The sequence below is a fragment of the Ostrea edulis genome, chromosome 1 (genome assembly GCF_947568905.1).
Source record: "Ostrea edulis chromosome 1, xbOstEdul1.1, whole genome shotgun sequence".
NCBI lineage: Eukaryota > Metazoa > Mollusca > Bivalvia > Ostreida > Ostreidae > Ostrea > Ostrea edulis.
In genome coordinates, this window is record NC_079164.1 from 42580519 (window position 1) to 42592697 (window position 12179).

Genomic DNA, 12179 nt, shown 5'->3' on the forward strand with positions numbered 1-12179 from the left:
ACAGATAATACCATTGTAAACTGCCCTGGTGAAAACGTTACCCTGTTTGGAAATCTGAACGTGACAACAGCGATGGGAAATCAGGAAAGAATGCTCGTTGTCTAGAGTTCTATAACTGCTGCTGATTCAAAGATTTACTCTCGTCTAAACGCATCCCTTTCACTGCAAATCCTTAATAGATCTAGCTCCATTGTCATGTTTTACTTCCCTTCCTCTACATTTCATGTGAACCAAAGGAATCGCCCATCTAACAATGAGCAGGTATAACAAGCCCATCAAAGCCTCGTGACGAAGTCGACGGATTCCTCATACCCCGGCGGCTGAGAGTTTTGGTCGCTAGAGGGCGAACTACTGACATTTGACACCGTGTCATCAATCGTGCCATCCATAGATTCTAGATCGTCAATGGAGCCCATAGTATCGTACGTAGCAACAGTGAAAATATCTGAGAAGTCCACGGAACACGCGTCCTGTGAATATTGGCGATCTATTCTTCCCATGGAAGTGATGTCATCTAGGTCGTGTATCTCTTCAATCGGTTCTAATGTCGTCATGGGAGCCACGGAGGCTGGTCGTCGTGATTTCTTCTGTCTCTTTCGCTTTTGGAAGCGTCTGTTAAAACAGACAGAATGATGAACAATTAAATTTTATTTTTGACATATATTAGAATACACATGTATTAGGATTTTGAATATATTCACTTACTTCTCCGGGACAATCTCCATGAACAATTGAAAGAAGACAGTGAAGAAATCTGGAAACATAAGAAGGGATATAAAGGTAAACATTTAGATGCATTGACTATTGTACATCTATTTGAACATTATTGTTGTACTTGCATTTGAATATTCGTCGCATTTTGTCTCTTTTCAATTTACCTTTTTATGCCATTTTTTGTGTTCATTGTATATTGCATTGATCACATAAATATGCACTTAGACTAAGCAATATCCTGTTTATACTTGATTCATTAATTCATTTTAAAGTTGCTCTATATACCCATATTATGTATCAACATACTGGAGATCAAATATTTTCGTGGGATCAAACTTTTGAAGTTTGAGAAAAATAAGTAAGTCCAGGGACTTCTTTTCGTGGTTAAAGCATTCTTATTCTTCACTATACTTAGTTTATCTTGTTTGTGAAAGATTGAAATTGTGGGCATCTGCATGTATATACCATAAAAGCACCGAAAATTAAACCCGTCAATATTTTATCATTTCACAGTATCATAATTGCTATCACACCTGTTATTTTGCTGTTCCAATTCCATCTGACCAGAGGCACATAAAAGATTACAGCTGACCCAGCCACGGCAAGAGTGAAGATGAATTCGCCCTCTAGCGGAAAAACAGTCAAAGGGGCAATAACCAGGTAGCAAGCACCCAGCGTCGCAAAGATAGGGATAAGTATGTTTACCTTCAAAGGGAAAGACATTTCATACTTGTTTTCATCAAAATATAAAAACAACGTGTTATTCACATCAGCATTGGCCATTAAACAGAAGATCAATAGTTCAATAGTTATCAGACAATTGCTTACTTTATAGGGACGTGGGAGGTGAGGTTTTCGTATTCTCATAACAATCAGACCAAATATGGCCAGTCCATGGAACAACCAGACAGTAAAGATCCAAAATCGGACCATCAGTTGGGAGCTGAAACATGTAGCCATGACAGTAGCTGCTATCGCCTAGAAATAAAGGATTGGTGTATTTGATTAATTCGTTGGAAACTGTTCTTTGTTCATGGACTTAATAACTAGTTTAAGATAATGATATTGAAAATATTTAGTCAACTATGGTTATATATATGGCTGTACAATATAAAGCACATTTGAGTACCCTTAACACAATAGCAGGAATATGGCTCTTCGTCCTAACGTGTCTGTAAGTTAAGAATTCTGGCACGTATCCATCCTCAGCAGATACTGATGACAACCTTCAGGGACGGGAAGAAATTAACATGAGTAGGCGTAAACATTAAGAAGCCAACCCCCATTCAAAGCGATGTACATGTACTTTAACGTCAATTCATTTCATCTCTCTGAAATTCCAGTGTCCATCGTTTGTTTTATGTAGCTTACCTTCCTGATGCAATGATTGTGTTATTAGCGTTCCCGAGGGCCACGAACGCTACCCCGACAGGAATAAGAAATCCTGCTTCTCCCAGCACTCTCCGTCCCCAAATCTACAAAGAAAAGGAATCTTTCAGTTGTACTGCAGTTGATTCTCAATGTTACCTCTCTAGATTTTCTGTTCCTGGAAAATAAACATCTACATCCATTGCGATGTAACATGAAAGAATGTGCAATGTTACCATATCTTCATTAAACAGTACCTTTGGTTAAAGAGAAAATAGGGAAGACTTACTACTCCAAACCATATATGGCCCCTCATTTCTTCTCGTGTCAGGACTGTGAAATATGACGTCACTGTAGACAGGTAGATAATCATGACTGTGGGTATAATGATCTTTACGAGACGAGGAAGGTTTCTGAAAATTAAGGAAAACAAATGTTAAGGTTTTGACATTAAATGCTATTTTTCGCATTTGGATGGATATTGAAATACTGAGTAGCATCTTTAGAAACTATTCACACTACATCTATCTTTCTGCATAATACATCCTTCTACATGATGTGGGTCCTTCATAGAGTGTAATTTCTGGAATAACAACACTTTGAAATACCATTTCTAACACAATTCCGAACAGCTGCTTCCCCTGGTTTCTGCAAACTTACCATCGATATCATATTGCTTGTTAAAGCTGAAAGAAACACCTAGGCATAAAACATAGAAAATAATGCACAAATGCAGAAGCACGTGGTGCTTAAGGGTAAGCAAGTGCAGGTAATCCTGCCTGGATTCATCGCCTACTTACTTGGGTGGTTTTCTGACCCCTGCTGTGACAGAAGGGACATTTGACCTGAAAGCACACAAATTAAGAACACCTTATGTAACGCTCCCGATACAGCATTCGCCATAATGGCAAAATACCCCTCTAGACCTCTATAAGGGTGTGGAAATCAACCTACCATCCTCCATAGGCCCACATAGAGTTGTAGACAGCGAAAATCACGTGACTGTGGGATATTTCCGTGTCATCAAAGCCTTCATTAAGGATTCCAGTCTTCCCTGTTACAACAATATGATGATGGTCAGAAATATACTACAGTGTAATATTGAAGGGTAAATGCTAGTGTTATACTGCTATTGCAGACAATATATTTTTCTATATATACGTATCAAAGAACTTGACAAAATTCGTAGAATGTTAGTAATCTCACCAGAGGAAATGTTATAGATTCCACAGGCAATGATGGTACCAATGGTGATTACTTTAGCAAGGTTGGATACTGATATCATCTGTCTTGCCAGCTGGACATTGTATGCATTAACAATGGACAGGGTTACTATAAAAACAAACCATAAAGAAGCTACCTCTGATGCCAACATCAATTATTCTAAAAGATATTCATTGTCTTAGAATAATATCTTCAATGTATCCTTCATTTCATACACGGCTATACATACGTATTGCGAGGGTAGCCAATAACTTGTGGAAAATGTCAGGAGGGCCGCAGCCATCATTGATGGAATCTGAGATATAGCTAGCAAACGCTTTTGCAAAAACTGCTGTCGTGCATGGCTCTGCCGCGCCAATTCGCATCCACGTGTAGATGAAGGCGGGGAGAGGTCCGAAGGCTTTGTGTATGTATCCATATTCACACCCAGCCCTCCTTACAAATATCTGTAGCTCGGAAAAGCATAGGGCAGCTGAAAAGGTTCATATATTCGTATTATCAAAACTTTAAAAAAAAAAAAATAACAGGAGGCCCATGAGCCACATCGCTAATCCGAGTCACCTTGGACCTGCTGTTGTACAGCTATTGTGATTTTTATAAGATCGTTTTTAATCTTATTTACATAAAACTGACCCCATGTTGTGGTCCCAACTTAGATCCGAAGGGTTACGACATAACCAAACTTGAATTTACAAAACATGGTGATGCCTCTTCACTAATATGACTGACATGAATTGCTGTTGTGGAGAAGGCCAAGGTATGAAATGAAAGGTCTTGCCATGAGAAATTAAAATACAAAATATAAAAGTTCTATCTTAAATAGTTTGAAATGAAAGGTCTTGTCATAAAAACTCTATAGATACAATATGAAAGCTCTACCTTAAATAGTTCAGGAGATATTTGATAGGTTAGGGTTTCTTAAAAGTAGATCAAACTCCAAGGTCAAGACCGCAAAGTATCCAAAATGTTTTGGCACAATCAAATGCATATGTGAAATATGAAAACCCTATCATTCACTATTCATGAGTTAGGACTTAGGAGTAACGTTAAATTTTGAAAGGTCAAGAGATCATATTATATAAAATGTATGGAATATCCAATTGTATATGCAAATTTTGAAAGTTCTCAAAACTTCAAGGTCACAGGGTTGAAATGTTTGGTGTCAAAAACGTTTTGTCACAAGGAATGTACATATGAAATATGATAGACCTATCACTCACCATGCAAAAGTTATAAGCCAGGTTAGAACTTTGAACAGACAGACAGACAGAACAGACAATATGTCCCGGACTATAATCGCAGGGGCATAAAAACTTCAATCCACACAACTTGGGAACATTTGCATTTAGTATGGCCCTACTACTCTTGAATTAAAAAAAAATAATTTCCCATATAAAATGTCAATCTCCAATTGTGGCTTCACTCTACCTTCTGGGCCCTTGAATTGAACAAACCTAGAACTTCATGATTGATTGTATATTGATTTTGTTTCTTATAATATGTCCTCATGTAAAACTTTGATGCCCCATTGTGGCCCCAACTACCTCTGGGGGCAATGACTTGAACAAATTCGCATCTGCTCTATGTCAGGAAGATGTCATGTAAATCTAAACTTTTCTGGCCCGGTGGTTCTGGATAAAAAGATTTTTAAATGATCCCGCCCTATTTTTATTTTATTTTTCTTGATTATTTCTTGTTGAAGGGGACATGGGCATTCATTTGAACAAAACTTGAGTGCCCTTCACCCAACGATGATGTGTGACAATTTTCATTGAATATTACCCAGTGGTTCTGGAAAAGGAAATGAAAATGTGAAACGTTTACAACGATGACGACGACCGATCAGAAAAACTCACTTCAGCCATCGGCTCAGGTAAGATAAACCGAAATTAATCATTGCATTTAAAAATAGTAAATATAAGGATATCATAATTCACATTTTGAAATAAGTAATATGATCATTAGTTTTATTGGAATTCCTCACCTTTTGCACCTTTGACTTTCAAAAACATCTTGGCGTTTCGGTTTAACTAAATACATATTGTTTGTAAATCTGGACATTTTGTTTAATTATCTTTATATTTTGTCTCGATTCACTTGTACATATCACATGCTCATAGAAATTCTTATTAGTAACTTATCGCAACTGCTAATACTGTCTAATGTTAAAAAGAGGTCAGATAAGAAAATGTTAAACATAGAAACTGTAACCAGGGTATTTAAAACAACTTTTCTACTGCACACCTTGAGAAAACATTTCAAGGCCTCATCAAATTGACTTGATGTGAAAACAGACATGTTCCATTCAAATATAGGTTATCTGCTCTAGATCGACCGATGTATCCCCCTTGTTTGTCAAAGTCAGAAAGCATCCTAGGTGATACAAGAATTAACTCTCCTTTGTCCAAAAAGGAACTGTCATAGGTAATTTGAGTTCTCGTTTTAAATCGCTGTTTACTTAAGGAAGATCCAGTTTGTATTGATAATGTCATATTTTGATGTTGAAGGGGGGGACTTGATAAGAGATAATTAATGAACATCGACAGTGTCAGATCGTCAACATCGTAGTGAAAAATCAAGGTTACAAGAGGATACCTTTATCTATAACAGCTTTAATGTACATTAAACAAACCTAGTTTATACCCTAGATTCAAACTGATTGAGAGAATTACAAACCCTTATATTCACAATTTATTTAAATTTATCGTTAATTCATACATCTCTAGCTATTAATTTCACTAACTTCAGACATTCACTCTACAAGTATTCAAAGCAGCTTTTTATCAATGTGGGCTAGATCATACAAAGCTATACATGTATCATAATGAGGGGTATCGTTTACGAAAGCCAATTAGGACCAAACTGAGAAGGAAAAAAATTGAAAAGCGTTATAACGCAAAGAAAAAAGGCGTATCAACGCGAAATAGAAGGCGTTATAACGCCTTTCAAAACAGCTTAGTAACACGATCAAAAGGCACTGCAATGCGAATGAAAAGCCGTAATAACGCGAAAATGGAGTTCTAGTTAACGTTATTGAGCCATTTTCTGCGTTACAATGCCATTTGTTTAGCCTTTCAATTTTTTCTCTGTGTAATTTCTAATCGGCTTTCGTAATCATCACAAGAGATTATATGCCAATAGATGTTTCGAAAAGGATATTCGAAATATCGTTCTCTTTTTACATCCATCTTTGATGGAAATATACGATTTGGTAGAGAAAGAAAGCAATGGACATTTTCCTTTCAAAAATCAAAACATTTATGCATTTAGAAATATAACTCATTTAATGTTGACAACCAAAATCTGGACCTTCAGAATGCAAGGATAAAAGCAATATTTTAGCCTTAATTTTGTGTTATATTATGTAAACAAAGACTCGCGACTTTTTATGTTTACAAACAAACTTTTCTTTAAAGAAATTGAACCAAAAAGTCTCAAAACAAAATGTTGTTAATCAGAGGGAGATGACTTCTTATGAGAGATGAAAATTACATTAAAGTATGATGAAGTTCCTTTCCCATCCTATCACAGTGACAATGACCCGTAGTGCGAAAAAATACATGTAGCTATGGCCTCATTTTTAATGTTAGTGTTACGGAACCATTTCAATTTTTTGGGGTTTAACTTTCGTGAATTGCTCAGATTTAGCAGTTTCAGTAAAGATCTGATTTCGTGGATATGGCGCATATCACATATGCATTGTTTAATGTACATCTCGACTAGATTAAACATAGATACGATATCGCTGTAGTAAGTACGTACATAATACGTATATGTAATATCTATACTTTAGCAGTAGGTAAACACGTGACACAATGTTAAGTACATTACACTATAGGACAGACATGTGTACTATTCTTTCCTTTGATGATGGACATTGTACGTAAAACATGCGTTGTGTCCTTTTTACATTTTAACACAATTTATAAAACAGGGACATTAACCTATCAGATATGAAATGATTACAGATGCTTACATCCCTGCGCGGCTTCAAATACTACATAGGTAGTGATTGTTCCTTCGCCAAACACCCTTCATTAGAAATTATCATAAATGGTCTTTCGGATATGACCTTAAAAACGGAGGTCACGTTTTGCACGATAAAGAACCCTCACTGCTACGGCCTTCAGCACCATGCATAGGTCTAAGTTTGTGGCACTTCTCCTACAGCTGGTGACCTCTCAACACGAGAGCTACTTTACTAGCACATAAAACAACATGTAAACATAAACAATAATTACCAAGGGTTGTAACAAAATATTAATTACGAGGAATCGAGTTTCCCTTAAAACGAATAGATGAGTTTCGAGCAGTCGTCTTGCATGGAGTGCTTGGCCGTGAGTGAAGTATGAATGTTTGTGTTTATTGTTGTGTCTATCAAGTTGACATAGCTATGTTAAAAAGAAATAAATGACATACTAGCAATCTTTGCGAAGTTCTATCACGTATTCAAACCTAAGGATTACCGGTAGATTCAGTTCTCAAAACTCAATTTACTAAAAGATTCCAGCGGTGAAAACACCACACAGTGCTCGTACAATATGGGTATGGCTTACAACATGTGAAGAAAATGCCACACAGATGATGATAGCAATTAAGACTTTACACCAGTATATAAAATGAGCCTGTATCATAGAGATTTCCTGTTCCAAATTTTGTTACCTTAATTCTGGATCAACGCTTGCGAATGTTACCAAAACTTATCAATTCTTCCGGAAGGTTAATGCCAAATTTAGAATTGATAAAAGCGTTAGTTTACAACTGTTTGTCAAATTCCATTTTCAAATCACGATATGCGTCTATAGTTGATTCATAATAACTTTTAGTTTAAATTTGTGTATACATTTATAAATTGTTTATTTCAATGCTAGCAAATGCTTATTCCAACGCTAGAAAACACTGATTTTGTTTCCTCGCAATGATAGTACACGGTGATTTTCATTCCTGACAAATAGCAATGCGTACTGGTTAAAAGTTACTCTTCATTTTCCACTAATTATTTCATTGCATAGGCTAATGCTGACTTAGATATAACAAATATACCCCAGTACTGTGGAGAAATCACAACACAGTCTCCATGTAATGAAATACAACTTGTCTTTATTGAAGATATCATTGTAACCATATGATGAGGGTAAGACTTATGAAAAGGGGAGAAAACGATGCAGGGCCCATAATTGACGAGTATGTCACACATGACCTTATGACAAAGGCAAGATTTTCACGAAAATGTCTGATAAATCACATGTGATGAAAGAAAGTCTGTCTACAAGTGAAGACTGTTAAATTTACCACTAGTTAAGAAAATGAAACTGATCACAAATCAAGAATGTTAAACTTACCAAAGGAAACAATGTAGCACAAGTCAAGAAATGTCACACAGCGCCAAGGTGAAAAAGATTCGATTTCCCACAAATAGCGAAAACACCTTTCAAAGCCCGTGTGATGGAAGTAATTATTTTTACATGTAAGGCAGTATAACTTAAAAGTTTAGAAAAAAAAAGCACAGTGCCCACATCATGAAGGTAAATCTGACCACAGATGAAGACACACCATACGAAGGTGTGCCAATATGAAGGCAAGACTTACTACAAGTGGAGAAAACACCACACCGAATCGAAACAATGAAGGTAAAACTTACCACAAGTGGAGAAAACACCACACAGAGCCCAAATAATGAAGGTGAGTCCAACAGAACCCGATCCAGATATCACGTTCTTAGGGGACGTAAAAATTCCAGGACCTAAAAATTTTAATTCAATACATATTAGTACCCCAACTATCATACTGTTTCACGGTGGTGACTTTTAGTTGTAAATATTCAATATCCTTGCGAGGTAGCAACGTGTTTAATTTATTTTGTAATGAATATTCTCACAAATAAAATATATTATTATTTATTTTCAAAGATGTCAAATTGTGCTATAAATTTTAACAAAAGCATCACGTGCATACGCTTAAGAAGATATTTGTCTTTATGGTATGTTTACAATTCATTTGTAAATAACCTAAATCCGCAGTTAACACGTCAGTCAACACAATGACTGATAAAGTAATTGATTGACCGGACTTTGTTGTCTTGTGTATCAGTATTTTCTACTGACAATTTTCTCATCCATCATTTGAGAAAAATCCTTGCACGCTCGTACAACACAGTGCATCTAGAAATCCCTCATTGAACATTGTAACCACTACTGGTATCATTTCGAGAAACATAAAGTAAAAACATTCAACAACAATAAAACAAACTAAATATCTACAAACCGATCACTGTCTGCATGATCAATGACCCTCCCCAGAAGATGCCGATTTCCTTCAGACTGGTGTGCCATTCCTTCTTAACGCCTTTGGGGGAGACGGCTGAAGCAATTAAATCCGCGGACCCCCTCCTCTGGGTTGTGACCCAAATGGAAACGTCGAGGAGGTCAGTCTGTGTACAGGCACTGTTCTTACGGTCAGCTGTGACGAAATGAGGTCATAGTATTGTGCTACATTTACATTTACTCATCAATTCAGAATGAACTAACTACTTAGTTTGGACTATAGTACTCAGTGAATATAACAACTAAATGGATTTTGTCTATATGTACTTTCAATAGGATTTTTATAGAAACAAGACACACGAGACTACTTCTAAACAATTTGTAACATGTACAGATATTTGTACTAACACTCGTTATATGTACTGTAGTACTAACTAACCACCGGTTACATGTATCATTCCGTCGCTGATCGCAATCGTTTTGCATGAACACCATCATGATACTTAGTCTAGTACTTTATTTTACGATTCATGACTTGTTACGCATAGAATGGTAACGTCATTGTCGTCTGGTGTTTTTGTTTAAAATTCATATAAAAGTGATACTAGCAAAGATATTGTATTGAGCTGTCTACAGATTAATGCTTTTTCATACACTGCTTGCAGCTTCGCAGTTTAGTTTATAAGTGTAATCTGTAACAAGTTTAACCCATTAGCATGTTTCGTCCTTCGCTAATATAATAGTACTTAGGTACACTATCAGACACCTTTAAACTATGTACATGAAATCGTGTTGGGAGTGCATTTGTATATTATAGAAAATCTAAATTTTCCAGACTCTGAATAACTTTGTCAATTGCAGAGAAAACGTTATCGTTATAAATGGTTTTGTGTGCAGATTTTGGTTTAAAACTTTGATGATATCTAAGTATCCATCATTTGCCTAAAAACAACTCACCAAAAGTATGTATAGAATGGATTCTTATCACACACACAATGCTACTGAAGGGCATATTCAAAATTACTGAGTACCGCAACGTTATGAAATTTGAATCTTTTATTTCCATATTAATTGTGTTCATAAATAGGGTAAATGACGTGAGTTTGCTGGATGTAAAAAATTATAAAACAAACAAGTTTCGTAATTAAGTGGTCGTTATTCTTTTTGTAGTTTATTTTTCCTTATTCGTTGAGCATTTATTTTCGTGGCGTAAAAACCATGCCATGAAATCATTCAATTTTGTGGAATTGAAATCATGCCATATAAACAACGAAAATTAAAGACTCGTGAACAATGATGATTTTACATTATCGTTATTTGATAAATCTTTTTTTGATTACTTTTATTGTGAACACGAAAGCTCCGTGCATAATTTTAAGAGTACATCTTATCTTGCCGTGCACAGGGCGGGGTGTGAAAATAGACATTCTGACAAATGTCCTAACTAAGTAAAGACGGTTAGAGTATTGTCATGCAGATGTTGATGCTCTGTGTTTATCCATTATTCAATTTGAGCTTCCAGAAAAAGTGTTAAGTAAACATCACTCAAGGAGCAGATTTGCATTTAAATCCAGGCTTCCTCTCCCAGTGTCAGCTGTGAAGCGATTTAATAAAACAGTCAATAAAACGGCCCTTGAGAGATCGAGATAAAAACTATGAATGGGATTGCCTGAAAAACCAATGGGAACTCAAAAATTACGATAGTACTCTTGAGTAAACTTATTTCTGAATTTTGAGTCACAAAAATCTCTAAGGAAATTGAAATATATTTTTTATAATTAAAATTAAATAATTATAATTTTTTTTATGAGAAAAGACTTGTCCTTAAAAGTAATAGATCCTGTAATTTTCGCGTCATTGATTATATCATTTTGATTTGTAGAAAATGACTTTAAAAATCCTAATTTTCGGCATTAAAAGTCCAAAGTAATATAGAGAAGTACAATATCATTGCTCGGTGTCTGTATTTTATTCTAAATTAAAACATGTCGCCTTTTTTTAATTTTTAAATTCTTACTGAAATTTCCATGAACCGCTCAATACACAATAAGTTGTTAATTTCTTACCTATGTTTCGCCTCATGCCGAGGTTACAAATGATAAAGATGTCGGGGATGTTCCTTCCTGTTTATTTATGTCTCTCTGATTGTCGAACTCTTCCCCCGTTGGGCGGCCCCGGTAGATAACGGGCCATATCTCCCTCCAAATTCACCAGTGACCAATATTTGCAAATTATTTTGTTTGGTTGTCTTTTTAATCGTTTGTTTAAATATAAGAAATATTCAACATTGTCGCACATGGCAGTTGGCTCTGTCCTCAACTTGTATTTTGCGGACCATTTTTTTTTTTCATTTTATGCAATTACAAATTATTAATCTAACATATAGATGTTATCTTTGTCATGCACTATGATACATAATTTTGAGAGAGAGAGAAAGAGAGAGAGGGGGGGGGGGGGATTTGTTACGCTTTCAGAGGAAAGACTGTATGTATTGAATAAGATTGGTATGTATGTAATCTGCAGGAGAAATTTGTCTTCAGAAAATGAAAATATTGATAATAAAATTATTCTTGAGAAAAACTATATATTACGTTCATGAATTTCTGTTTA

The 12179-nt window shown here is 35.6% G+C and overlaps 1 protein-coding gene across 1 annotated transcript in view; it reads right to left on the minus strand.

The window, feature by feature from the left end:
- LOC130050220 (b(0,+)-type amino acid transporter 1-like) overlaps nucleotides 1-11769 on the minus strand; it is an 11872-nt gene extending 103 nt beyond the window's left edge. Inside the window, exons 1-14 of the mRNA XM_056149578.1 lie at nucleotides 11636-11769; nucleotides 9571-9765; nucleotides 8948-9049; nucleotides 3536-3778; nucleotides 3289-3414; nucleotides 3037-3136; nucleotides 2883-2927; nucleotides 2372-2495; nucleotides 2086-2189; nucleotides 1844-1940; nucleotides 1543-1692; nucleotides 1248-1419; nucleotides 706-754; nucleotides 1-612 (exon numbers count right to left, since the gene is read on the minus strand). The exon at nucleotides 1-612 is cut by the window's left edge and continues 103 nt beyond it. Coding sequence (XP_056005553.1) covers nucleotides 276-612; nucleotides 706-754; nucleotides 1248-1419; nucleotides 1543-1692; nucleotides 1844-1940; nucleotides 2086-2189; nucleotides 2372-2495; nucleotides 2883-2927; nucleotides 3037-3136; nucleotides 3289-3414; nucleotides 3536-3778; nucleotides 8948-9049; nucleotides 9571-9765; nucleotides 11636-11651 — 1860 coding nt within the window. The 5' untranslated portion in view covers nucleotides 11652-11769 and the 3' untranslated portion in view covers nucleotides 1-275. The remainder of the gene's footprint in view (nucleotides 613-705; nucleotides 755-1247; nucleotides 1420-1542; nucleotides 1693-1843; nucleotides 1941-2085; nucleotides 2190-2371; nucleotides 2496-2882; nucleotides 2928-3036; nucleotides 3137-3288; nucleotides 3415-3535; nucleotides 3779-8947; nucleotides 9050-9570; nucleotides 9766-11635) is intronic.
- Nucleotides 11770-12179: the final 410 nt, after the last annotated feature.